A 27067-nucleotide genomic window follows, 5' to 3' on the forward strand; every position below is an offset into this window, starting at 1 on the left:
CAAGTTATAATGTTTTAATTTAATGTAATTCAGATGTTTCCAAACGGTCTCGGGGGAGACTCTGAGATGATTGGAAGTGAAAAAATATTAGATTACCGATAGTTATTACATTAGTTATTAAAAGATGATCACATAGCATTGCCCAAACGTGTGCGAGTTGGTTAAAGAGATAGTTCAGGGATACAAAAGTTTGGGGGACTTCTACAGTTTTCCCCACTTTCCCAGAGTCAGAAACTAATAAATGCCTTTGAACAGATCTTTTTTTATGTGTTTGGTGGAGTCTGAAGTTATGTCAACCCGCGATATTGGGCTATCTAGCTCAACTGTTGAGTGTCTATGGGCTCTTCCCAGCTTTGTCTACGGAGAGGCCCTGATAGTAGATTGTGTCAGGGAGACTGAAGGAAGAGCATTTGTTGGTTGCACATTAAGTGAGCTCTGTGTGTCTGTGTTTTGACATACCAATGTATTGCATGCCAGTGTCAGAGGTTATCTCAGTGTTCTTCGGGAAAGATGTAATAACATGATGGTTATTTAACTGCTTCAGAAAGTTTTCTTTTTGAAGGCATGCTGGAACCGGGCCAATCATTTCTCATGTGATCTGTTTGTTTGGGGCTGGTGGATGTTTTTGTGAGAGCGAGGACAGGTGCTACTCCTCTCTCTGGAACCAATCAGTGACAGGGCCAGAAATCACCGCTATATCAGATCTGCAGTCAGCCGCAACTCTTATTCAGAAACGGCTGAGACGACTATTTGGAGGTTTTACAGAAGAACTTTTGAAGATATTTTAAACTTGATTTCAAAGCGTCTCCAGCAGTCATGGCACCGATTTTACTCAACTGTTTGGGAAATGACCACAATGAGCATATCAAGTAAGTATTTGGAAATCTAAACTACGATTGAAATTGACTATCTTTTCTTGTTGCTCTTCAAAATCCAATGTATCTAATGTGTTTGGTAATCTGGGATTGTCCCTTTATTAATATGTTGTACTATATTGCTCATAGACAACAAGTCCAAGTGAACAATCCGTACTTGGACACCATGGAGGAGGACATTCTCTATCATTTCAGCTTGGGCACCAAGACTCACAACCTTCCAGAAATGTTTGGAGATATTAAGGTTTGTTAAATTACATTTAAAAAACGATATTTTTGGAGTTTAAAACATCAAAAGCTAGAAAACAGACTTGACAAGTTTTCTTTCTCTATTTCCAATAGTTTGTGTGTGTTGGAGGCAGCGCAAATCGAATGAAGGCTTTCGCCCAGTTCATCCACCAGGAACTGGAACTGCCCGGAAACCCAGAGGAAATCAAAGACATCTGTGAGGGAACTGATCGCTACTGCATGTATAAAGTGGGACCAGTGCTCTCTATAAGCGTAAGTATTACAAAACAATGACATATATTCACTTCTATTAGCAAGAGCTTCAAATTATTGCATCGCTGGTTTAATAATGTTTTCGTTTTTTAATGTCATTTCTGTCCTGATTTTGTTTTCATCACAGCACGGGATGGGCGTCCCTTCCATCTCAATCATGCTGCATGAGCTCATCAAACTGCTTCATCACGCTCAGTGCCTTGATGTGGTCCTTTTTCGCCTTGGAACATCTGGTGGAGTTGGTAAGAGTATTTCACTTTTTTTGGAAAGTGATGTAAAAAAAAATATATCTAAATGGTGCTTTCCCTGAATTACTCACTTAAAACAAAATAGATTTAAATTTCTGCCTGGTGTTGTCTCTAGGTCTGGCTCCAGGGACAGTGGTGGTCACGGATAAAGCAGTGGACTACTCTTTCCGCGCCCAGTTTGAGCAGGTGGTTCTGGGTAAAGTCATCACCAGGAGCACAGAGCTGGACGAGGGAGTGGCCAATGAGCTTCTGCAGTGCTCATCCGAGCTTCAAAACTTTCCTACGGTGATTGGAAACACCATGTGCACCCATGACTTCTATGAAGGTATAAACCGTATCTCATGTTCGGGTTCGTCCACATATGTATATCATTTGGTCAAAACCATTGGTCAGGTAGTGACAAATCCTGTGCTGTGTCTCTTTAGGTCAAGGCCGACTTGACGGAGCTCTCTGCTCCTTCTCTCATGAAGAAAAACTGGAGTATCTAAGGAAAGCTTACGAGGCTGGAGTGAGGAATATTGAAATGGAGTCCACCGTATTTGCTGCTATGTGCCGTGTCTGTGGCCTCAAAGGTAGAGTCACTTTGAAGATAAGATATAATCTTGCCTCCACAGCTCCTCTACACCCTTTAATGAGCCTTCTTTCATATTGGTCAAGAAAGACACAAGTCGTACAGAATATACATATGTGTCTTGCTTCTACTGATTTATAATTTGACCCAATGACATGAGAACCAAGGACATTAGCATGTAACATATGACTCTCCTTTGTCTCTCCAGCGGCTGTGATCTGTGTTGCGTTGCTGAACCGCTTTGATGGAGACCAGATCACCTCCTCTCATGATGTTCTGGTGGAGTACCAGCAGAGACCTCAAGTCCTGGTGTCCCACTTTATCAAGAAACGTCTGGGACTTATTGTCTGAGACTCCTACATCTCCAATCCCTAACCCCAGCCTCCAAAATGAAGTGTATATAGCTAATATGTGGATATGTATATATACTGAACTTTACATGTTAATATGTAGACACCTATGTAAAAAGTTGTTTTGATAATTTAGTTGATGAAGCTAAAATATTAAGTATGTTGCATATGTATAAGTATGTATTGTATCTTGTAATATTTAATACTCAGGTATTTATCTAAATATGTGTTCTGTATGTTGATTTTTAATATTTTACTTATACTTATCACTCAACAAGTTAGGAAATTATTCACCTCAATCTGTTACCAGTCTCTAGTTCTAAAGCTTTGTTCATTTTATATGCTTTTTAGATGGGAAGTATTTGTTACTCCTTAGTAATTTCTCTCATGGTACAAGAAGACGAAGTGAACCTTTATACAATGTATTTCAGTGATGAATGTGTTATCAGATGACCAGGGACGTATATTACATTTAGTTGCTTCTGCCAAATGCAAACCTCCTGAAAGTAACATTAGGGGTCAATAAATATTGATAAATGTGCAAAGAGGGCATTTTCATTTGTTTTCGGTAATTGCTTATCATCACTCAGTGATAATGTATGATACTGTATTTCTCTGATGGTGCTGTAGAGTACAAAACTTCAATAAAAGTCAGTAATATTAATTGTACCCTGTCACTTGGTGGTCAATACCATTATTACCATATGTAAAAACATTTTAATAAGCAGCATGTGTATAAAATAGTATTCCTAGTTGGGCAGATCAAGCTGTTGGGTACAACGGCCACTACTCACAAAGTCAACCGTAGCTACAAAATCAAGGTCCTTCATTTTGGTCGTGAAAACTTTTCCGACATTAAAACCTGCATCAGCCTTCTGGCCACCAGTATTAAGAAACCCGAGTGTAATATTTAACCAGAATCTGAACTTTGAACCTCACATAACCAAGCTTATGCAAACCTGCTTTTTCCAACTGCGCAAACATCAGAAACATCAAATCAATGCTCATCAACCAGAGGCCTAGAATGTATAATTCATACCCTCCTCTTTTCACATCTAGACTATTGCTATGCTCTTTTCTCCTGTCTCAGTCAAGCAGCCCTGTCGCCTGCAACTCGTGCAAAACACTGCAGCCAGGCTGCTAACTACTTCCTAAATCACACAAACCCTTGCATCCCTCCACTGACTCCCTGTAAAAGTACAGATTAGACTTCAACATACTGCTTATGACAAGGCCCTACATGGTCTTGCCCCTCATACAACTCCAAACTATACACCACCTCTAGGCCACTCCGACCATCCAACCATACCCCGCTGTGATGTAAGGCTGTAATCTTTCTGTGTATTTATATTTGTCCTCTCTATTTATAGCTGTAAATTCATGTCATGTTTTTCTGCATCTGTATCCTGTGTAGCACTTTGTAACTTTGTTTTAAAAAGGGGCTATATTAATAAAATCCTACTTACTTACATTTAATATATTGCTCAATATCAGAACAAGGGTTGGGCTTAATAATATGACCCAAACAAGCCACTGGTCAGAATTTGAGTATGGATTTGGTATCGCGTCTGGGTGGTTTAGGGGGTGTGATAACAGACAAGACCTCTTTGGCATATCGGCTGTGGTGCAGACCAGCCTCCCGCAGAGCCTGCTCAACACGCACTCTTGGATCAGACACAATCTGGAAAACACAGAAATCCACGGTAAATATTACATTTCTAGCTGTTTCCCACAATATTTCACACCCACTATGTAACCGTAACTGTTTCTATGGTATGCATTTATTGAAACAAGAGTGATCACTAATCCTTCTCGGTTTGGTATTACGGGAGAAGATCAGCACAGTTTGACAATCATTAGTCATTGCCGGTGTTACACAATCGGCATAATCTAACCATGATGACAAAACCCAAACACACACAACTCCCACAGTATAGTGACTGACTGGGTGGCCTTGAGGTTAGAGCTGTGTATATAACTCTCTGACACAAGGACCAACACTGATTCACCAGCCAACCATCTTACATAATCTTTCTTTACTCCATAGGTCACTGGTTAGTCTCACCCAAGACAAAACAGTCTGTAAACGTTTGAATATCTGGAGCAATACTATACAGATAAGGAGCTTGGTGCAAATGACCATGCAGCCATAGAGCTTTTGCAATAATTCAATCAAAAGCTAAAGGTTATCAGAGGATAGATGTAATCATGCCTCACCTGTGTGTCTGTGTACGTGTTAATACTGTAGAGAGGCCTTTGGAGCTCAAACTCCTTCACATTCAAGTGTCGACTCCTCCAAGCCTCTGTATCTGCCATCATCCTCTCTGGGTCTGACTCTGCCACCACCCCAACCTGAGATAAATAGGAAACATTTAATATACTGATAACATTATATCACAATTGTCTTTTTACGTGCTGCCATTAGGTGTCAGTGATGCCTCAGACTGACTCAGATAAGGATGAGTCCAAGTCTTCCCCTGTGGGTCATTTCAACTAACAGAGAAGATCTGAGTGGTTGAAATGGTTAACAGCAGATAATGATCCACCTGGTTTCTAAGAGCTTCCAGGCGATTCTGTTTCTCTTCTTCTTCTCTCTGCCGCTCAAGCTCCCGTGTGTCTCTCTCCTCCCTTCGCCGCTGCAACAGATCTGCCCGAAACTGCACCCTAGAGGAAGCACAGAGGGCGTGGACATCAGACCTGAACAGCTCCTCTCCTCCTTTACCATGACCAACATTACCAATTGCTCCTGGCACAGCAGGCCTCCGGGCTGTGGAGGGTTTAATGGAGCTGCCATAGAGCAGCTCCTCTCCCATTATCTGTTTTCTTGTGTTCATTCCCACGGCCAGTGTCAACATCACTATCTGGTATTAACACTTAAAAAACTTTGAAAAATTAGGTTAATTAGGCTGGTTTGAGGGTGAAATATTGCCGTACTGAATGAAGTGATACAATAAGAGTATACAATATACAAAGGGGATTGAAAGTTGCTGTGCATAGGCACCCACTTGGGTTAAACAGTGTAGATATGTAGATTTAAAGTTTGATGAAATCGTATTGCGAGGAGACTGTGTGTTCAAACCTCGTTGGGCTGTTATCTATACCATGGCTGCTTAATATTCATAATCACGTCCGATGGCATGACCGGGGTCTGGATAAAAACTAAAATGGTGGTTAACCTACCTAACATGTTTATGATGTACCTTGACTGTCAAAAGGCCTTAGATTTGTGTACTAGATGATGGATTAGATACTATTTCATACTTAGGAGATAAATTTAGGTTTTAGTTGTTTTTTTTTTACCTTGCCCTTCATGTTGATGATGTTCCATACCTGAGTACACATGCTTCATCATGGCATTTGTTCATGTTGTTGCTATAGTGTAGAAACAGGGGCCAATTGCAAGATCCCAAAGGCCACACAAAGGGGTTGACCTTCGCATTATACCTACTATAGTTTATATACTCGCCAACTGCTACTTGAATTAAGCAGTCCACTTCTGTGTTTTTTACTATAGTTGGTTTGCACAACTGATATTCACATGAGAGATAACCTTGGTGACATCACCAGGGTCATTTTTATTTTTATTCATTCTGAGTAGTGCTCCCTAATACCAGTCAATTGAGTACAGTGTTAACAGCTGTAGCATAGCCATTACATCACAAGAGTAAAGTGAACTTCATTTTGGCTACATTAATAAAACATGAATATATAGCAAAGTATATATCTGTAATTGTAATAGGTTGTTAGCCCATATGCATGTATTCTTAGGGTTCTGGACTTTCTTTAAGCAACTGTTTTAGCATCTTAGAATACCCAACGTCCCATGGTGCAACACTTACCTCTCTTTATCTCGCCTTGTCTGTTCTTCCATGACACTCCTCAGGTTAGCGAGTCTCTCCTGATCCCTCTGCTCCAGCATCTCCCTCCTCTTCTGCTGCCTTAAATAAAACTGCCTGACCTGGGGGAAAAACAACAATTTAAACAGAATAACGCAAAAAAGTTAACAACGGCCGCAAGAACAGTAGCCACAGTGCCACTTATTTGTCTCCCACGGAACTCTTAGGATCGCCGTGTCCTATTGATTGTGACAGAGCAGGAATCAGATAAGTATAAATAGAAAGAATGAGATGATATTTCAATGTCTGGAAGACTGTTGTGTTAAATTATATAGAATCCATTGCAGCCTAAATACTCTCATTAATCAGAGAATGTCTCAGTTTGCCAATGCTATCTGAGCAGAACCCTGAGGAGAGAGCTGAGTTAATTTCACACACACGCACACACAATAGCTAAATGAAATGATCAAAATAACCAGATAATTATAACAATGTTTGCTTTCAATTTCATCTCGATGTGTGCCTGCAATTAAAAGTATCAGTGTAGCCACAAACACAAATGGGAGGCATCTTGAAGCTAATTTTATCAAGTGGCTGCCATATATCGAAAAACTTAGGATACCTGTATAGCTTGGCAATATAATTGTATTCTAGACAGTACAGAGCTCTCAATTACTCAAAATATTATATGTTTTTATTTATCTAATACAAACAAGTTATTTATTGTCTGTTTAAAGGTTTGGGACAGCTAGATACCAATTTCACTGGTTCTATAAAATAGATAATTCGCAGTGCTATTTCTGTCTGCATTCAGCCATAAGTCACTCATACACACACCAAGCAAGAACTGTTGTGCCACATGTAATTTGGTTCTTTTGAGAAGTACTTTCTTTTCTGTGGACTCCAGGACTCTTGCTATTTGTGTCCCCAGGGCCGATAAACATCCATCTACATTTAACCCATCTATACCATTTGTCCATTGAAATATACAGCAGAGCAGTCCTGCTCAGGATAGCTGCATGATAAAGGAGCATATGAATTTAAAGTTAATCACCTATTGGTTTTTCCTCAGAAAAACATGTATGTAGTATGTACATGGTAATATTGTATGCACATCACAAATGGATGTTGTGAACACAAAAAATACCATCTGTCGTCTAGAAATAATATTTACTGTAATATACCTATTTATGGAGATGGCTTATGATGCTTTAAGTCAACTTGCTTCATCATAATACATGTTTTTACAAATGTGTGTAACCACATGCGTGTTTGAAATCATACAAATGGCAATACAAAAAATGTGATTGTACACTTGCATGCATGAATGTTGATATTAAGCAAGTGCTGCAGGAAAACAATTGATACATTCATTGTGATGGGTGTGATTATGTTTACTTCTTCTTTGTGCTGTGATCTGACAGCGGCCTCTTTTTCCTGCTCCCTCTTTAGCCTCGCCTCCTCCTCCTTTTGTTGTCTCGCAGCTATAGCTGCCTCCAGCTTAGCCACCTCCTCCTGCTGGGCCCGCCACTGCTGCAGCTACAAACAGACATGCAAATACACAATGGGGAGAAACAAAAAGCAGGTCATTGTCCGTTCATATCTGTCTTGAAAGAATCGCTCACAGGGAGACAACCTGCTGAGCTCCGCTGCCACGGTGCCAACGTGTGGCATGAACTTGAAGAAGAGTGTCAAAACTTCCTTTTCACACTTTGTGTTTGATCACCTAAGGACCCGTCAAAGTATTGAATTATAAAGAAAACCCTTTGTGTCTGATCTCTATATCAACCAGAACTTATACTATTGAGTGGAGTGCTGTCCTCATGCAGCAACTCAGAACAGATATCAAACATAATTTCATAGTTTCATTTGTCACCTATAGATGCCCATCAGACTTTAAACTGTAAAGATTCTGAGCAGTAACATTTTTTTAAAACATGTATTAAGCAACAATGTATACAATATCTGCTTTTAATGAACAAAGAAAAGCAACTGCATGACTATGGATTATTGCCTTATGAAACTAAGATCATGTGTGAACTTTCATTATAAAAAATATGATTATCACCAAATATGGGTATACATTTTCTGGACAGGACATCGGGGAATATTTCTCTTGTGTGTTGATGTGTTTGCAGAGAAAGCCATTTTCACTCACCAGCTAGAAATCTGGAGACGGCCTAAACTTATCACACACACACACACAATCAAACATGTCCTGGGGAGTGAGTGACCGGTTCGTTATAAAGCAGCCACTCTGTGGCATGCCGGGTATTAGGGTGTTGCATTCCGACCGGGCAGACAGATTCACAGATCTATCAACGGAGAGCTTAGGAATCCCAGAGGGAATGAACCGCAAATTAACATGGTCTCACGCACATTAGCACCAGTGCTATCATCAAGTCAATCATACTTAATGTCCGCCTGAGAGAAAGAAGCAGCTGTGTGTTTGAGAGAGGACTTCAAACAAACCAGCCTCTAATCCACTTTTGAAAGTGTTGAAGCTGTATGCTACATTCCTCTTCTACACAAATCAAAATGCTCTCTCATGCAGATATTTGGGGCTCTATTTTCTTGACACAAAAAATATGACACATTTTATTTAATTTTTGAATGGGTGGTAGAGTAATAATTTTACTCAACATTTATGTTTTTGTTGTTCAATGAAAAATTGACTGTTCAATAAAATAATTAAACTTGATAAAGTTCTACTTTCAAATAAAATCTGTCGAAATGTAATGTTTTAATTGTATTATTTTGTATTATTGTATTATTTGGCAAGAAAATGTTTATATTGATGTTTGGATATGATACAGTTCATTTTAATTTCCCCCAATTTCCAGTGAATTCCCATAAATCCTGTAATTTCCTATCATTTCCACGGAAAGTCTCCAATTTGGAATATTTCCAAAATTCCCCAGCTTAAACCTAAAGGCTGACAATGTACAGTAATGGCAACAGCCCTGATTTGTGTACAGCTGGGGGCCTTTGTTGCATATCATTACCCATCTTGCTCTCCCTCTGAAAATGATATAAAACAAGCTTTTTAAAAATACAGAAAAACAGGCGCACATAATTAAACCATCCATCAAACTCCAGCCTGGCCCAGATGGAGTGCATAAACAACCTGTTGGGTGGGTCAGTAAAGCAGATTTTATACGGACTTACACGTGACAGATAACACTATCTTTGTTTTGTCCAACGTTCCAAAACACAAAAGTCTAAAGTTCAATTGCAGTGGTCATCTAAAGTCACAGAACAATCTGAAATGTATCTGTATAGTTTAGATCCACTGAACACTGTAAGAGCCACAGTGGCTGCATTTTGTATGTCATTCTTGTTTAGGCAGAGATGAAAAGGCATTTTAGGGGGCATAAAGAGGATAAAGTGGTCATTATGTACAGTCTACAGCAATTTGTCATTGGAATCTCATTTTCTATGAATTCAAAGGGAAATGGGACACCATTCATTCATGGCAGCACAAAAACGACTGCAGAATAACAAAAGAATGAATCCTTTTTATCTGCACACTGCAGTCTGCTCAAAGCCTTTGTTAATATAACTGTACAGTTATCTTGATGTCTTCTGTCGGGAGGTGTCGCATCCGCCATCTTCGTAACTTTACATTGCATAGTCATTTAATGTCATAACAGATGAGTGAAATGAGTGTATTTATAGGAACAGCACCTCTCCTCCATACGTGGCACCAATTTACTGAGTGATTAATGGTAATAGGATTTACTGAATCTTTAAAAAGGGAAAATAAATAAGAAATATAAAAAAAAAATTCATTTCCACAGATGGCACAATAAGAATTTTCACTACACATCACTTTGCAGAGGAGAAATGACACACATACAAGCAATTAACTCCTCAGAGTTGTGATCTGAAACGCTGTGTTGCTCACGCACTGTCTCAACTACTGAGACTCTGAGTCCATTTGACCACCACAGGAGGAAGAGTTGTATTTGTTAGTCACTAACACTCAGTGACAGGGGATCTGCTAACACAAAGTGCCTAGAGACTACATTTATTCCTGCGGTAAAGGGCACACAGATTACCCAGACATACGTTAATCTGGAACTGTTCTCCTCATATTGTAAAATACTATGAAGAGCTGGAAATAAAAAAAATGAATTTGCAATAAAAGAAAACCTCCAATCTCATGGAAATCTTTCTTCTTTCGAGTGTTGTGTCACTTGTTCTGTTTTGGTTGCTCATCCCTTTACCACCTGAACATGTTGTAACAATCTGTCATCCCTCCAGGATTTATTTACTAACGTGGAAAACACAATCGCTCCTCAAAGATGCCTGGGAGTGAGATGTAAGTGGGAGGCAAAATAAAAGCGAGGACGGAATAAAAGGCTTGAATGAACAGAAACACCACGAACAATGCCAGCTAATTACAGCAGCCAGAACACTGCAGAACAAACAGACGAGGATTCAAGAAGAACAATCTGTCTTTTAGTGATAAATTAAAATGTATGAAATGTTAAACAGTTATCTCAATCGTCCATTACGTTTGAATTTTCACAATACACACCTTCTACGCACATCTGGATACAACTGCTTTTTGATCAGTAATGTCATCTGTGTCCAGACACATGAAACCAGCCAGTGATCTTTGCATGGCCAATCGGTGCTTCTCAGGAAGAAGCTGTAGTCTGTGTGATAGCCTTGCCCTTTCCAAAAAAGAAGAGTACAAGCTCACTCTGAAATCAATTACCCTGGATTCCCTCCCACTACATGTCCGTCAGAAGAGAGCTGGCAGCACACAGCCTCGCTGCCTTTCATGAGGTTAGAACCGCAGCAGCACTGACCAAAAATCACCCAATATGCTCTCTCCTAACAGACGGAAGCACAAAGAAGATGGAGGGTGTTATTTGCATACTAACAAGCTAGAAAATATAACAAGTAAGCAATTTACTACCTTAGCCAACATGTACCATTACAGCAGTCGTTCATCTTCTTAATCTGTTTTTATTATTTATTTATTTTTAAATATGCTGTTGCTTAAACTATTTAATATTGGCAGAAGCTGTTGCAAGAGGGTGTTCATTATGTCATTGTAACAAAGCTTGATCTAGACCAGTGCCGCCAAACTTTTTCTTTCAAATAAACCACCACCGCCCGGCACCACATAAAAAGGTTATGGATAGATTATAAACTGAATATGGTTACTTTATTTTATAACCAAAATACAACATTACTTTAAACTTTTGAACTGTTTATCCATTAGTTTTAGCTAATTGTAAACAGTTTGTCCATTGATTTAAGCTAACTACTATTTATCCATTACTTTTAGCATTAGCTAACTATTTTGACAGTTAATCTATTAGTTTAAGCTAAATTTGAATAGTCCATCCATTATTTTTTAGCTAACTATAGGAACTGTTTAGTTATTTATTTATTGAATGTATTTGAGTGATGTCACATTTCTCCTTGAAGATGAGGCAAAAAAGCCTTCATATAAAAAAACTTATCAACTGAAACTGTCTTCCAATCCAATCTTTGTTTTACGTTTAGAGAGAGATGTTGGGGTCACCGCACTGCAGAAAATCAGAATGCTGTTTGTCATATCTTAAGTGATTACAAATTGCCCAATTAGATTCAGCATGTGAAATGAAGAGCCACTTTTTAAGCCACAATTTTGCAGCCTCCCTAGAAAATGAAGTGTACTCGACATTCAGAGCATTAATATAGCAGCAAACATATTTTGCATAACATATTTGCCGATATAGTGGAGTAATGACATCCGGAGCAGAGAATGAAGTCTCTCTCCTTCTGTGTGTTATAATCTGAGTGAAAACATTTGTGACGGTGAAAAAAATGACGGTATTTCACCTATATGGGAAAGGCCTGTGTGAGCTGTGAGGAGTCAATCCCAGACAACTCTTTTTTCAGTATTTTGAGTGTAGCGCCTTTAAATGATAACGCTACAAAAAAAACCCTGGGGAATCTAAATGGGGAACACAAGTGTGACACTGATGAGAAAAACAAATTATAGCACAAGACAAGTGGTGCAGGTAAGGGGAGTGCCCTCCAAATTGTCACATTGTTTTCCCATTGTCCCAACATGGGGACCTCAGAGAATATCCCTGCAGTAGGCTTGTTGGTTTGTTAGTTCACAATATACCCGCCTTGACCTTCCCTTATTGTTCTTCACATACAGTGGAATATGTGTTAAATTACTTAGGACCAAACATGGACTGGTATCCCCGTAAAGTAGACTAAATCTGGGGACATGTGGAGCTGAAAAAAAAGTAATTAGTAAATAGTAATTAATGAAAAGGGGGTTAGCACATGCAAATGCAACAGGTCCCACAAAAGCAAGCCTAGGACCTTGTTCCTGCAAACAGTGCAAAAAACTTTAACCAGCGTGCTACCCCTTTAGTGATATATCCTGGTATTTGACAAAACTATACAGTACATCAGAGAGACTCTTGCTATCTAATCAGCCATGGGACATCAGCAATATTTTTTTTAAAACTGGCAGGCAAAGGAAATTCAATTTGTACAACACTGCATCAACAACACATGGATTTGCTCACATGAGTAACTTGTTTGTTGTGTGAATGTGAACTAGTACCCCTCAGAGACAGTAACAGCATGTTTGAAAGACCCTCCTTATTAGCTTGTTTGCATTCACAGTCCATCCCAAGTGGCAGCTAAAGCGAGAAATGCTGTCAGGCAGCCTGGCGTAATATGCAGCCTCGTCAGCAGATATTCTGTACACAAGAAGGCAGTCATGACACTACTGCCCATCTGGTCCCTCACAACTACCACATCTAGTTAGTCTAGTACTAAATATACACCGAAAACCACCCAAATTCTGTCCACCCCACCAGTAGATTGCCTAATAAATAAGAATGGCAAAGAAGCAAACCACAGAGAGCTCATACTGGGTAAGTATACTATTAAAATTATACATCCACTCCCTGCAGAGATTACATAAACGTTGGAGGCAAAGAAATGTAATACAATTGCTGACATAATAAAAAATGCCATCCCATATAGTTGGAGATGTTCCTAAAATAGGACAGCTCCTAGTGTGAAAGTATACCAGACACTAACCTTCTCTTTGAGATGCAAGCAGATGTCCTGCTGGTGCTGGCGGCCTCTGTGGAGCTCCAGCTCCTCCTTGTGGGCATGTGTCGCCTCCTGCAGGGTGACCAGGGCATGGGCCAGCAGCTCTTCCTGGTCCCGCTGACACTGCTGGGTCACCACTCTCAACTGTGCCTGGGTGAATCGCTGCCAGTCCCACACACGTTCATGCTTCATCTGGGAGAACAACATGTATGGTGAGGCAGTGTTTGCACACGTGATGGGCTGACCAAAGGTGTTATTCAATGTCTTCATTGGTCAAGTGAATTATTCTTATAAGCATTAAATAAAACATTTACAGATGAATACGAAGAATATGGTGCACACGAAGTACTGCGGCCCAATGGGCAACACTGCTGTATTATACATTTGTTGTGCAAAATTGATGACTCACGAACAGAAATCCACAAACAAGACTACATGATAAATTGTCTATAATAATGGCAACAGGACTATAGGGAAAACTGTCAGAACTAGCTCTGCTGGTGTATAAAATGGTCCCCCTCTCCTGTTTGTGAAATGTCCTGAAGGAAAACAGTTCCTTTCTGTGTGAGGGCTGCCTGTAGCTATTCATCATTGTGTCAGAACTCACAGAGGCTGTATCACTTGGCTGCTTCATTGGAACAGAGGGAATGATATTCATCTATGGACTAATAGCAGCTAACTGACGGTGGGAAGGCATTAGATGGCTGACTGGTTTTATTGAAAATGACTGAGCTGACTGAGCTGACAGACCTGCCAACGGAACAGAGAGGCCAGAGGCAGTCAAGCAAATCCTGTTTATTAGTGCACAACTTTAGAACTGGAGGAAGATCCGCCCTTCGTTCTTCACTTTCTCTTGTCCTCTCCTTCACTATCCTTGTGTTGCTGTGTGTGGACACAGTATGTGTGTTCGCACATACACATACACGCACTTTAACCACCACATTAGATACAGTATGTATGTGGAACCGTCTACCGCACTGTGTCTGCAGTGCACTTACAGTAGCATGACATCTAGTTTAGCTGCTGCAGCCATATTCCCTTCTGCAGAGTGCTGTCTCCTCCAGGACTGAGCCATACAAAAGGAGAAAATACAACTGGCTGCCCAGATACATTCAGCAAAGGTAAGATTTTTTCCCATTATTTCCATAGAACATTATAAGAACATTACTATTAAATTGACTCTCACTTGTTATTATTAAAGAACATCAGTGAGTCATATAATAGTCAATAAAGAGCCCCATCCAGCAGAGGGAGATGTCCACTCTAAGCTAGCTGGGCTGCCACTAGCTAATAGTGAAAATGAGAGACTAGTTCAATTTAAGGTCAGCAACAGGAACACAGAAACCATGTATACATACTTCTGCATACATTATTAGTAGATTCTTATTTTATATTTGGATTGCAGTTTTAGGTCAGGAAAACCACACAAACATGTTTTTCAATGTCTTAGAATTAAGACAGAAGAGAAAAGTAAGTAAATGTCACTTATGTTACTTTATAACCTCTCTGCTTCTGCCCTATTTTCCCCTGAATATTTCCAATATTTGCAAGGTCAAAGAGAGATCCTAAAATGATAATGACAATGATAAGGTAAAACTCCTAAAAACAGGTTCTCTCTCAAACTATTTTTGTCAATTTTACCCCCAAAATGGGAGAATGTTCGAAACAGCGGTACTGCCATAGACTGTATTAAAAAAAAAGACATTTGGGATGTGATTTATCACCATGACTTAAGTGTTACACTGCACAAACACAACCGTTTAGCTGTGGTAATATTTCACATCTGTTATCCAGCTATAAAACAGAACTGCTGTATCTTGCATTAAAATTTAAAAAAGAGCCACCAGAAACAACAGAAAATTATGGAACACAACTATAGCCGGAAGTGTGGTCCTGAAGACTCCTAATGTAGCCATTTTCAATTTTCTAAAATGTACCAAGGGGGAGTAGCACTCCAATTTCGTTGTATGCAAATGCAATGACAATAAAGGCTATTCTAACTACCACAGGACAGCTTTGAATATTTTTGCTAGGTGTCTGGTTTTCTGTCTATCTGTGGACAAATTTTGACATCGCAATAGCGTCACAACTGTGTAAGAGGGAGTAACAATATTTTACCGGTATGTAGTTGAGATTAAAATAAAAGTCGAGTTCAAAGATGTGTTTGATCAAAGCAAGGTTACTGGAAGTAGTGGGGTAGGAAGTAGGGTATGGGGTCCATCACTTTCAGCCCCTGGCCCATTTATCGCTGGTGTAATCCCATTTCAAGATGGACGCTAGTTTCACTTTATTTCTAATGCAGCCAAAACTGCACAGGTGCGGAGCTCGCTTCAGGGGACCATCCTAAAAACTTACTGGATACTAATTAGTGTCATACTTGTTTACTGAAGATACAGAAAATGTCAAGAAAGCCTGTATAAACTCAACATTTTTTCCCCCAAACACTGCTGTCAGAATAGTATTTATGCACTTAATCAATGGGGTTTCAGCAACTGAATCTGTAGTTCACACTAATTATCCACTGCACACAAGCCAGCTTAATTATGACTAATAGCTGAATTAGGCGGAGTCAGCACCACATCAACTCTGGGTCTGCTTCTGTGGAAAGAGTGGAGAAAGATTGTTGAGAAACTAATCATTCCTACTTTCAATCCCCCCACTCCCCAAAGGCTGAACTATCACAGCTCTAAATGCAGCACCCAGCTGGAACTGATATGAGGACAGATCTCTTGTTGGGGGTGAGGGAGGAGAGCGCTGCTGGCGGTTGTCATGGCGATGCTAGGCGGTGGCGTGAGCGAGCCGTCCACAGTGGGTGACATGGCACATCCTGCGGCGTGCTGAGCGGCTCATTGTCCAGGCTTATCTGTGTGTCTCTCTTCTCAGTTTAGGCTACTGAGCTACATTGATCAGGGAGCCTGGGACTCACACTGCAGGGATGCTTCACACCGGGGAAGGGATTTACATTTTTAGATGGATGTGAGTCGAAGTGCATCAGTATACATTATATAGTGGGTGTGTGTGTGTGTGTGTGTGTGTGTGTGTGTGTGTGTGTGTGTGTGTGTGTGTGTGTGTGTGTGTGTGTGGCCAGCCATCGAAGTCTGGATGTATGTTTGTGTTTTGTGTGCATTACAGTTATGGAGAAAATTAAAAAAAAAAAAAGGGCAGAGTGCAGTAGATTCCCACAGGATAAAACGCATAACCTCCAATTGCTAAGTTGTCAGAAGATCCCAGATCTCAATAAAACCTCCCCAGATGAGATATTATTCTCATTTTCAATTAAAATGACATTTGAGAGCCTCAAACCAGCAAATGTTTGAATCTTTTGCTTGAAACATAACCCAGACAATGATTTGATTTTGCATTGAATGTAAAATGTTTTAGGCCAAAACAGACCATTGTGTGCATGCATGTGTATTTACTGTACATGCATTGCATTTTTTCTATTTGATTAACTCAGTTGATTTACTAAAACTAAATCAATTCTCATCTAATCATATTTTGCCAAAGTACTGACCAGCTCTTGTCTAGTTTTTTCAGGGAAGACTCTTTGCAGCATGTCCATGGAGAGTTCTCTGTGGTTGGGTATGTCATGGGTGTACTGAGACAAAATGAACTGGAAGAGTTGGTGGTCATCTGCACACCAGCCGCAGAACCTGAAACAGATTCCAGGCCCAGAAAACCCGTGATCACAAAGCCAAATGAAATCATTTGATGACTCTATGTTCCCCTCCCTTCGTTTCACTTCAATTAATTTCCAAAAGGGAACATATTGATAAATTGCAAATTACTCATAAGCTAACAGTGCTATGAAGCGACCATATGGAAATAAAAATCAATAGACATTAATATAATCGACCTCCTGGTGAGAAATACTTGTCTTGTTCAACAGCTCGCTTCTGGGGAGTGAAGTGACTGTGCCTCTATATCAGCTAGTTAGCAATCTTAAGCTTGTTAGCCACGTTAAGCATAATTGCCATCACTGGCCATTTGCTGCTGTCCTGCTGAGTTTTTAATATTTTATCTTGAGCTGCTGCCTATACCTGTATATCATTAAAAAGCCAATTTGCTTCAAGACTGAGTGAGATATTGAAGGGAGGGTCGTCATACACATATCCCATATTACCTGCAAAATTACTATCACTATAATTCTTGTTCAGTCGGCACTGGAATTATGAAAAGAAGCAAAGCTGAACTTTAGTTGTCCTCAGACATACCTGTCGGTTGTTTGCAGTTGATCTTGGAGTCTGTGCAGCCTGCTCTGGTGGCCTTCTGACAGGGAGTGAAAGGCCTGGATCAGGGAGTCCTTCAGCTCTGGGTATGGGCAGTCTGAATTTATAACCTCCTCTGGAATGATATCTGTGTTCACCACATCATCCGTAGTCCCAGTAAGATATTGCTGTGGAGGACAATAGAACTGTTTTTTGAAATATATAATGACATTTTTTAGACATTCGCTTTGCTGACACGCTGTAACGATCGCTTCTTGAATTTGATGAAACAGAAGAAGGAAATCTAGAGTCAGCAGTGAGAAACTTACCTCTAACCCAAGGCCAATGAGCTCCTCCTCCAAGACCAGGTACTCTGCATTAAGTCTTGCAGTTATGTCATCTTGCTGGTCCTTCACAAAGTTTATCTGGCGATTCAAGGATCTCACACACACACACACACACACACACACACACACACACACACACACACACACACACACACACACACACACACACACACACACACACACACACACACACACACACACACACACACACACACACACACACACACACACACACACACACACACACACACAAAACTTGACAATAGAACAGTTTGACCTTATTTTGTAAGTATGAAATGTCAGAGTTTCATGTCTTGCCCTTACTATCCAGGAATTCCTCTTATATCAATAATTCTTTGAAAAAAACTCTCTTCTACTTCTCACCGCTTAAACAAATTTGGGACCATAGGGATACGCAGAGCAGACTCGAGAGATCACAGCTACCGGCTGTAACACTTTCTGCCTCTCTCATTATGCTATGTCTGCTCAAGTCAACAGTACTGGTTGAACTGAGGCGCCCCTGTTCTCGCAGACGCCTCGATTCAGAAACATTTAATGATCAGAATGATTCAGTAATAGTAAGTACTCGGGTATTTCCCTAGATGCTAGATATCAGAGGGAGGAAAACAGCTAGTTAGAAATGGAGATGTTTCTTATCAAATAATTAGGCCCATTTCTCTGTTTCAGAAAGGGAACATTACAATTAAAAAGGAAGTAGCTTGTCTATTTATACAAGTAGTAATTGTATTATAGCAATTGAAAAATGAAAAATGTACATCAAATGTATAGATGTGGTCCATATTCTGATGATTATTGACAGCGTTTCAGTATAGTGCAGTACAAATCTTAAATTATTGAAATATTTTTGTTTAGTTTTTTTTGTACCATTTTGTGAACACGCAGGTGCTATGAGCCTGGATGGGATTCGTGCATGACAAAGATTGTGTCCTCTTCTATAAATTAAAAGAATATACAGCACATCAGTAATATAAAAGGTAAAAGTAATAGACAAAATATGTCCAAAGACAGCAAAAGATTATGTGTGTGTGTGTGTGTGTGTGTGTGTGTGCGTGTGTGCTTGGGTGCGGGGGGTTGTCCTATTGTGCCCATGTAATCAGGTGGCTAGGGGCTGTGGGCCAGCAAGAGTAGAGGGGGTCATGGGAAAGAAACAAGCATGAGTGAGCCAAGTAGAGGAGACAAAATGGCTGGCAGACGGTTCACTCCAAGTATGGTCTGTTTAAAGACCCCTGCTTACTCCTTAATATCACCATTCATCTCGAGAGCATTGCAAAAAGCCTCTAAGGCAGACTCAGGGCGTGATCACACTGTCCTCCCGGACCGAGACCCGGACTTTAGGGTACTTGTCCCCCCTCCCTCTCCCCCCGCGCCCCAGCCCCGTTTGTACTCACACTACCAGGGCCTCGGCCAATGCTTCTTGCTGTCCATACGCCTTCAAGCCGTAACACGTCACACGCATTGATCGCGTGTGTGTGGCTTTGTTTACAAATCTTTCCACAGACCTCGGACTTTTTGTGCGTCTTGTCGACTGTTTTTGAATATTTTCTTCCAATAAAATCTGCAGTAAACACAACGTGAACCTTTCACCACCATTGTTGTTGTTGTTAAATGTCCGCGCATGGTCCGTCCTTCTATTTACATGTCCGAACAGGCGGACATAACGCTACTGCCGTAGGGCTCGTGCTCGTGCGCGTGCACGTGCGCACGCTCGTGCTCGTACATGTGCAAAAGGCTCCGCTAAAGCCCACCTATTTCAAGCGGGCCGTGGCGGCCCAGCTGGCCCCAGTTGAGCGCGGAGCGGGTGCGCTCACACTACTTAAAGGTACTAGACTTTAGCTGAAAAACCGGTTTTGGCCGCGGCCAAAAGGACAGTGTGAGCACGCTGTTAGTGACTTAAGGAATGTGGACATTTAACAAACAAGAGCGTCATAGACAGTGTAAACGACTCTGTGTGCAAGCTGAGATCATTGTGTAAACAAGCAGGAGAGTTTAAAACTTCTAGATGTGCAGGACAGAGTTTTTGAATCATGTGCAGCAAAATACTTTAGTAGTTTATTTTTCAGAGACAGATATATAAAGCTTGGCCTTCTGCTAGTTTTCCAGAAATTAAGCTCTTTTATCAAAGTCACTGTGGACAGCCAGACACTTCTTTATTTCATATCACGCAGATACCTGTTGTATTACTTGTTCCCAGTTTGATGGATGGGCAGTGAGCTGCTGATGTTGTACCTCATCCAGTCTGAAGCACAGATCATCTTTGAGCTGATGAACAGGCTCCACCGTGGCTATCCTGAATGTTTCCCGCTCCGTCTTTAGGAGCAGCCCTAAACCCCGACAGACATACAAGGACACAATCTGGTGTATAAAGAGCAGAGACTGACGTAGATACAGCAACTCATGCTATTTAGAAAACAGTTAGTGTTGTTTACCATAATCTTGAAGTGAGAAGATGGCAGTATCTGCTCTTCCATTTGGCCTGATCTGCTCCAGAAAATCGTGGATGTCATTCTCAGCCTTCTGCCTGTTTCATGAGAGAAAGAGAAAGCTGTGATAAATGCAACCATATTAGTTAACAATTAACATTAACTTAATACAACATTAGATAACCTGCAAAGACCCCCCCCCAAAAAAAAATCATAATTCTTGGCACATCTATACATAACATTAGCTAGGTGTATTGCTAAATTAACATTGGCTACCAAGATTTTTTTCTGACCAGATTGGCCAACTGATCACCATGAAGTATAGCAACGGTTACAATAAAATGGCTATTATGAGAGTTGACCTAGCATTCTCCCTGTAATACATGCAACCGGTGGTGGAAGAGGGACTGTACAAGTGTGCATACAAAATGTTAATGAGATAAAAGTAAACAAGCATTAGCATCAACATATACTTAAATCACCACAATTAAAAACACTCATTATGCAAATAGTCCCATTAAAAATAATATTTATATTAATTATTGATGCAGTGATGTGGAAGCATCACTGTAACTGCTGGTAAAGGTGAGACTAATTTTACCAACTTTTGTGCTTTAGTGCTTGTTAGCTTAGTCCATAATAATACATCATCATGAAATTAATTGAGTTAAGTAGAAGTATAAAATAGCATTAAATTGAATATCTCAAATAAAGTACTTCAAAGGCTTTTGAATCTTGTGGTATTGTAACTAGATATATGAGTTGCAAGCAGTGGCACATCTTTATGACTAGGCTCATTACTGAAGCTCACGCTTGTGTACATCATTAACCTTGGGTGGCTCAGACACAGTCATTACGCAGCCAAACAAGCTGCACCCCAGAGCTAGCGCTGCCCTTCTCACTTCACAAGGCATGACACCGCTGGGGCCCCACATCCACGCTTCTGCCTCAGCACACAGAGTGGGTAGTGTCACCTACAAAGCTAAAACTCTCCACTTCTCTCTGTTCCTCACCCTTTAATACTGTATGTCAACATCATCACTGCAGGAAAATCCGCCTAAATCTTCCTCTGCTCTTCTTTTCTCTACGCATTTTCTCTTTGGGCTTACTTTTGTCCCCTCTCTTTACACCCTATTTTTTCATATAGAGTCCTGTCTGGGCTCAATGGAGCTTAAGTGGAATGGTTGTGCGGTGTCATAGCAGATCCAGAAAACTGCAGCAGATGATGACAGGGAGTAATAGGGGCTCTTACTCAGCCTTTTGCAGCCTGGGGCACTCTTTGCTCCACACCTGTCTGTGCTGCCTTAATATGGAGCTCTCCTTGGTTGCCTTGGCTGCACAACGGGTCTTCTGAACCTATAAGACAACGTTTAATGCACGGCAGGAATAAACAATGAAACTGGAATAAGCACTGAAAAAAACAAATTGCTGCAGTGCTTGCTTTTAAATGCACTTTAGCCATGACATTTATTTCCTCCTACAAATAATTAACTTCATCCGGACAAACCTGAATCTTAAGTGCTTTAATGTATCAATTATCTGGACCCTTTTATAACACTGGGAATGCATAAGAACTCGAAAGTGAATAAATCAGGATGTTAAAAGGACAGTGAAACATGAAATAGGTAATTTCTGTATCCTATAGTCAGGAATACTGTAAGTTCCCTTCCTCTCTGCACATATTGTTATACAAGCTTATCATTTGCTATAGCTTTTATTAGCACCATTGTGTCTGTGAAAGACTCATAAACTTAGGTAATTCAACCGAAACAGTATCACTGTTAAAGCATGAAAGTAAAATAAACAGCTGCAAATTAGAATAATCAAGCGGAAACATGCATGACACGCATGAGGCATGTTGTTAGGAGAGGAGGGGGGAGGTAGAAGTCTAAATCTACTCTCATTTGTTTTCCTTTTTCATCATTAAAGAACAAGGCCCTCCTTCAGAGCACTCTCCGTGCAATGATTCATTGTCTTCTATCAGTGTGTTTATACACAGGCCACTGGCTTAGATAATTGTACAAAAGAATATCTCAAATAACTAATAGATTGGGTACAATCTATTTCATATTAACAGGAAATTAGTCAGGGTGTTGATTTATGTTGTGACTGCCTGCCTGACAAGTTGACTATATATATATATATATATATATATATATATATTTACCCTCAGGGTAGCGTCCATTTTACAGTTATTTGAATCTACAGTGCTCAATCTGAAACTAGTATTGCTCTGAAAGCAAAAGGCCAAATTGAGTTCATCCCATGCCTCCTCCAGGCCATGTAGCAGGTGATCTTAATTTGCATTGACTCTGTAATAAGCTCAGCTGGACTACAAAAACGATGCCCAGAGCTAAACTTACATCAGCTGATTTTCTAGCCTCACCGTGCCAAATGGAACTAATCCATGAATATCCACCCTTATCAATCATTTACTGTTAAACCACATACTATCCAGTCAGACTCCCAATCAGTGGCTATTTGTTTTTGTTTTTTTATAATTTGTATCAAACTGATTTTGAGAAAATCTATGCCTCTATTTCTTGTATTCATATCTTTGCCACTCCACATTTGCATGCATATAACAACATTTCATTTGTCATCTCTTAATTGCAGCTTTACTGTGTGATTGGAATGCCTTTCTGATATCTCTGATCATTCAATCACAGGTTCACAGCCTGGATATTGAAATACTAGTGGTATTTTCAAGAACCCTGACATAACACTTCCAAATTCCAAATTGAAAAGGCAGAGTTAAACTCAAAACACATTTCTATAGCAACACATTATGGCACTCCTGTCCTAGTCATTAGACCATAATACAGTAAGATATCATGTATTTACTTGACTATGGAGATATTGTGTAAATGCAGACAGCAGACATTTTGGCTTGTTAAAATAAAATAGCATAGGTGTTACTAAAAACATTAATGCTGTTCTATTCTTCATTCTTTTACTATTCATTGCTTTGTAGGATTGTAGCAGTAGATAGTGTGCCATGTCATGGACACTGCATTATTTAGTTCCATGGTGTGAATTATCTCATGCATATATTTCTTTCTATTCACAAACTCAGTTAAAATGGCAGAGGGTAAGTATAGTGCACCAAATAGCAAATAATGAGTGATTACGGTCACAGAACGAGGACCGTGAAACTGCAGCTGCTAAATCGAATTCAACCATAATTAATTTAATTATTTCCACCCGTGCTTTCCTATTGTGACATGTCAACATGTATTCCTTAGAAAAGCCCCATCTTCATGAAAAGGATCTCATGAAGAGGCAATTTTTTTTCTGCTAGTGCTGCTGGTCCTTTCCTGGAGAGCACAAAATGATCCTATAGTTGAGGTGACTCATTGTAATTTATTTACCCTGTCACATCACCAATGGGAGATGCTCAGAAAGCCTGCCTTTCAGCAGGGCGACAGAACGTGAACATAGCCGGTCTTATCTGGGTTATGCAGAGTGCTAGGTTGGAAGGAGCCACAGGCAACCATAATGATACTAAAAGGCTTCTGCCACAGTTTACCAATTAATACACCGCAGGTCTAACAGCCTTATCTCCTTTGCCCCTAGCATTAACTTTTGCGTATGAGAGTCGTATGACTATGAACTTCAAACAGTTTTATAGAAACCTTGGGCAGCCAAATGAATATTCATGAAACTGGCAACTACAGTCATACGGAAGTGATATTGCTGCTGTGTTTAATGTTGTTGGACAAACTATAAAGGTTATACAATGAAATCCCTTTACAGTATATGGCGTGAAACAGAGTGGAAAGAAAGGTAGACAAACATAAATAAATGGCACGGCGCTATTGGAGACATGCTGTTTTATCACCTCATATTAAAATCAGGGTTTTGTCACTTCATGCTCTAACTGTGGTGGGTAATAAGGACTGTTTGCTCTCTGGAAAAAACATCTATTATTGTGTTGTGCATTCTTCTTTGTGTGATGTTGAATTATCATGTTATTAAATGTAACAGGAATAGATTTTTTAATATCCTTGCTGTTTTAAACACAATAATGATAACAGCCAAAATGTACCTTTATTCCAATTAGATCGGACTCCAGGCGTTTGGCATCAACAATAGCTTGTAGTCTTTTGTATTCAGCCGGTTTGTACTTTGAGCTGCCAAGACCATTTTTCATCCGCAGTGTCAGTTTTTCTGCATGGATGAAAGAAAATGATACGGTTGAATTAGGATGATTGCAATTATTGAAAATCTCATCACTTTTAATGTCTGAACTAAAGTCTTTATGCTGACTTCAGCAAAGAAAGAAACAGAGGTAATGGTGGGTGGGGGTGGTGCAGAGAGCAAACTAACTGTCAGACAGTTTTTTCTAGTAGTTCAGCTGTGACTCAGAGACACAGGTGAATAAACACAAGCAATGCTGCCTCTGACAAAAGCATCAAAGACTTGACAGTAGCTGAAGAATTCAACATGGAGACTTCAGGTCAAATCTGTTCAACAGATCAATGTCACAAGTCAGCAATGTTTCAGGACCCGTTCCTGCTAACTCACCCACATCTTCTGCTCTGTAGTTTGTAAGGAACATATGAGGATCCCTTCCACTCATCACTGTAGAGCTCTATTTGTATGCACTATAATGCCTGCAAAATAAAGACATAAATCACTTCATATGAAAAATACAGAGCTTGTGCAAATAAAAGTTGATAAACAGCATTTCACCTGCACAGGTACCTGGTTTTAGTAGGGTCATTCAAATGATTAATAGGAGACTACAGGCCAAAAGCAATAAGGCCCATCAAAAACCAAACTTTTGCCATCCAGATCTGGATGGCAATGGTAGAATCAGTCAACTCTCACAAGTTTTAGTGTTTGGGGGGAGACAGATGGCACTGGTGTGATCAGATATAGTCAGATGCTTTTCATTTTACATTAATTACTTCTATTTTTTACATAGAGATGCTGTATACTGTAGTATAATGTACAGATGTTTACTTTTTTTTATAAATTTAATTTAATTTTTATTTTGTTTTTTGTGTCCTGCACACTAAAGTGCCCAACCCTCATGGGTTTATAATACACCATCATATAATACAGATTTAATACAGGCTTTACCAAGAACATTTTCTACAAAAAAGGTTCCCTTTTTAAAGCACAACTCCAATTTTTCATATTCATCTAACCAAAAGAAATTAGCATTACTGGAGGACATTTTAGTAAAAAATACATTCCTCAAATCATTGTAAACTGGGCAATAAAACATAAAATGAATCTCATTCTCAATCTCAATCACACCTAGGTCACACATCCAACAGATCCTGTCCTCCTCTGGAATATCATTGAACCTGCCTGTCTCCAGAGCTAGTGAAAGGGTTCCAAAGGTAACTGTGCACACAGTGGTCTTTGGCCTTTACTTAGATTATAATTAACATAGGGTTCTAAACTGTAACACTCTTTTATTAAACAATAGAGCAAATCGCTCTATAATGCACCATATTGTAACCTTTGTTTGTTCAGGGAAACCCCAAACACCAGACGCATAATCAGACACAGGACATACACATGAATAGTACAGTTGTGTATAGGCATAAAAGCCTAGGTTACCGCAACGTTTAGCCCTGTTGAGTACAGATCCCAGAGCTCTCCCTGCAGACTGGGAAAGGACATTAATACCATCTTTAAATGTCATGTGCTCATCCAGTGTCAAACAAAGGTAGTTATACTGATCAGTGTACGTCAAAACAGATGAACCCAAATTAAAGCAAAAAGAACTTCTCCCCTGGGACTTTTGTTCGAAATGTACTATTTTAGATTTATCTTGATTTACCACTAGTCTCCATTTCCAGCACCATTCTGCAACAATGTTCAACATAATCTGCAAATCTTTCTCGCAGTCAGCAAGTAAAAATACATCATCGGCATACAACAAAATATTAATGATTTGGTAATCAACTTTCAATCCAAGTGAAGAGGCTTTAATCTGAATTGCTTAATCATTCACATAAATAGAAAACAATGTTGGGGACAATACATCTCCTTGCTTTACACCAAACTGTTTGGTAAACCATCCAGTTGTATATTTATTAACCTAGACACAGGCAGCAGGTGCTTGATACAGAGACATAATAAAATTTCCCATTAACTCCTGCTTTTAACAACCTATACTGAAGCATTTCCCTGTCGACCCAGTCAAACGCCTTCTTAAAATCAATAAAACAAACAAAAGTAAATCTATTAACCCTAATCCGTAAATGAATAATAGAAGATATTACAAACATATGATCAATACATGCCCTGACCTTCCTAAATCCATTCTGTTCATCCACAAGTACTCCTGTCCTCTCCAGGTGGTCTACTGTTCAAAAGTGATGAATATAGTTTATACACACAACTGATAAGACCATATAACCCTATCTAAGTGGAAGCTTGGAGTCATTTTTAGCAGACTTAGGGATTGGTTTAATAATGGACTTGTGCCACTGTTCCGGCATAATGCTATTATCAAAACAAAACTGAAATAATTCATATAAGACCTCAAACATTTTTCGGCCACTTCAGTAATTAATTTGAAATTTCATCAATTACTGCAGCTTTTTTCACTTTACATTTATCGATTTACACTTTTCAA

General features: G+C 39.7%; 2 protein-coding genes across 2 annotated transcripts; one reads left to right on the top strand and one right to left on the bottom strand.

Moving 5' to 3' along the window:
- Positions 1-816: 816 nt before the first annotated feature.
- upp2 (uridine phosphorylase 2) lies at positions 817-2546 on the top strand (the record flags this gene model as incomplete). The annotated part of the gene is made up of 7 exons (XM_083921955.1): positions 817-869; positions 1005-1119; positions 1218-1376; positions 1504-1618; positions 1740-1949; positions 2050-2196; positions 2404-2546. 7 exons carry the CDS (start codon positions 817-819, stop codon positions 2544-2546), a joined length of 942 nt encoding a protein of 313 aa, XP_083778081.1.
- Positions 2547-4082: 1536 nt separating this feature from the next.
- LOC310952739 (coiled-coil domain-containing protein 148-like) lies at positions 4083-25075 on the bottom strand (the record flags this gene model as incomplete). The annotated part of the gene is made up of 14 exons (XM_083921430.1): positions 24994-25075; positions 24515-24636; positions 21719-21822; positions 20473-20564; positions 20216-20367; positions 18008-18103; positions 17685-17866; positions 16985-17123; positions 13456-13662; positions 7780-7920; positions 6385-6503; positions 5092-5209; positions 4763-4897; positions 4083-4226 (listed from the first exon to the last, which is right to left on the bottom strand). Exons 1-14 carry the CDS (start codon positions 25046-25048, stop codon positions 4083-4085), a joined length of 1806 nt encoding a protein of 601 aa, XP_083777556.1. The 5' UTR covers positions 25049-25075.
- Positions 25076-27067: the final 1992 nt, after the last annotated feature.

The sequence above is a fragment of the Echiichthys vipera genome, assembly GCF_963691815.1.
Source record: "Echiichthys vipera genome assembly, chromosome: 10".
NCBI lineage: Eukaryota > Metazoa > Chordata > Actinopteri > Perciformes > Trachinidae > Echiichthys > Echiichthys vipera.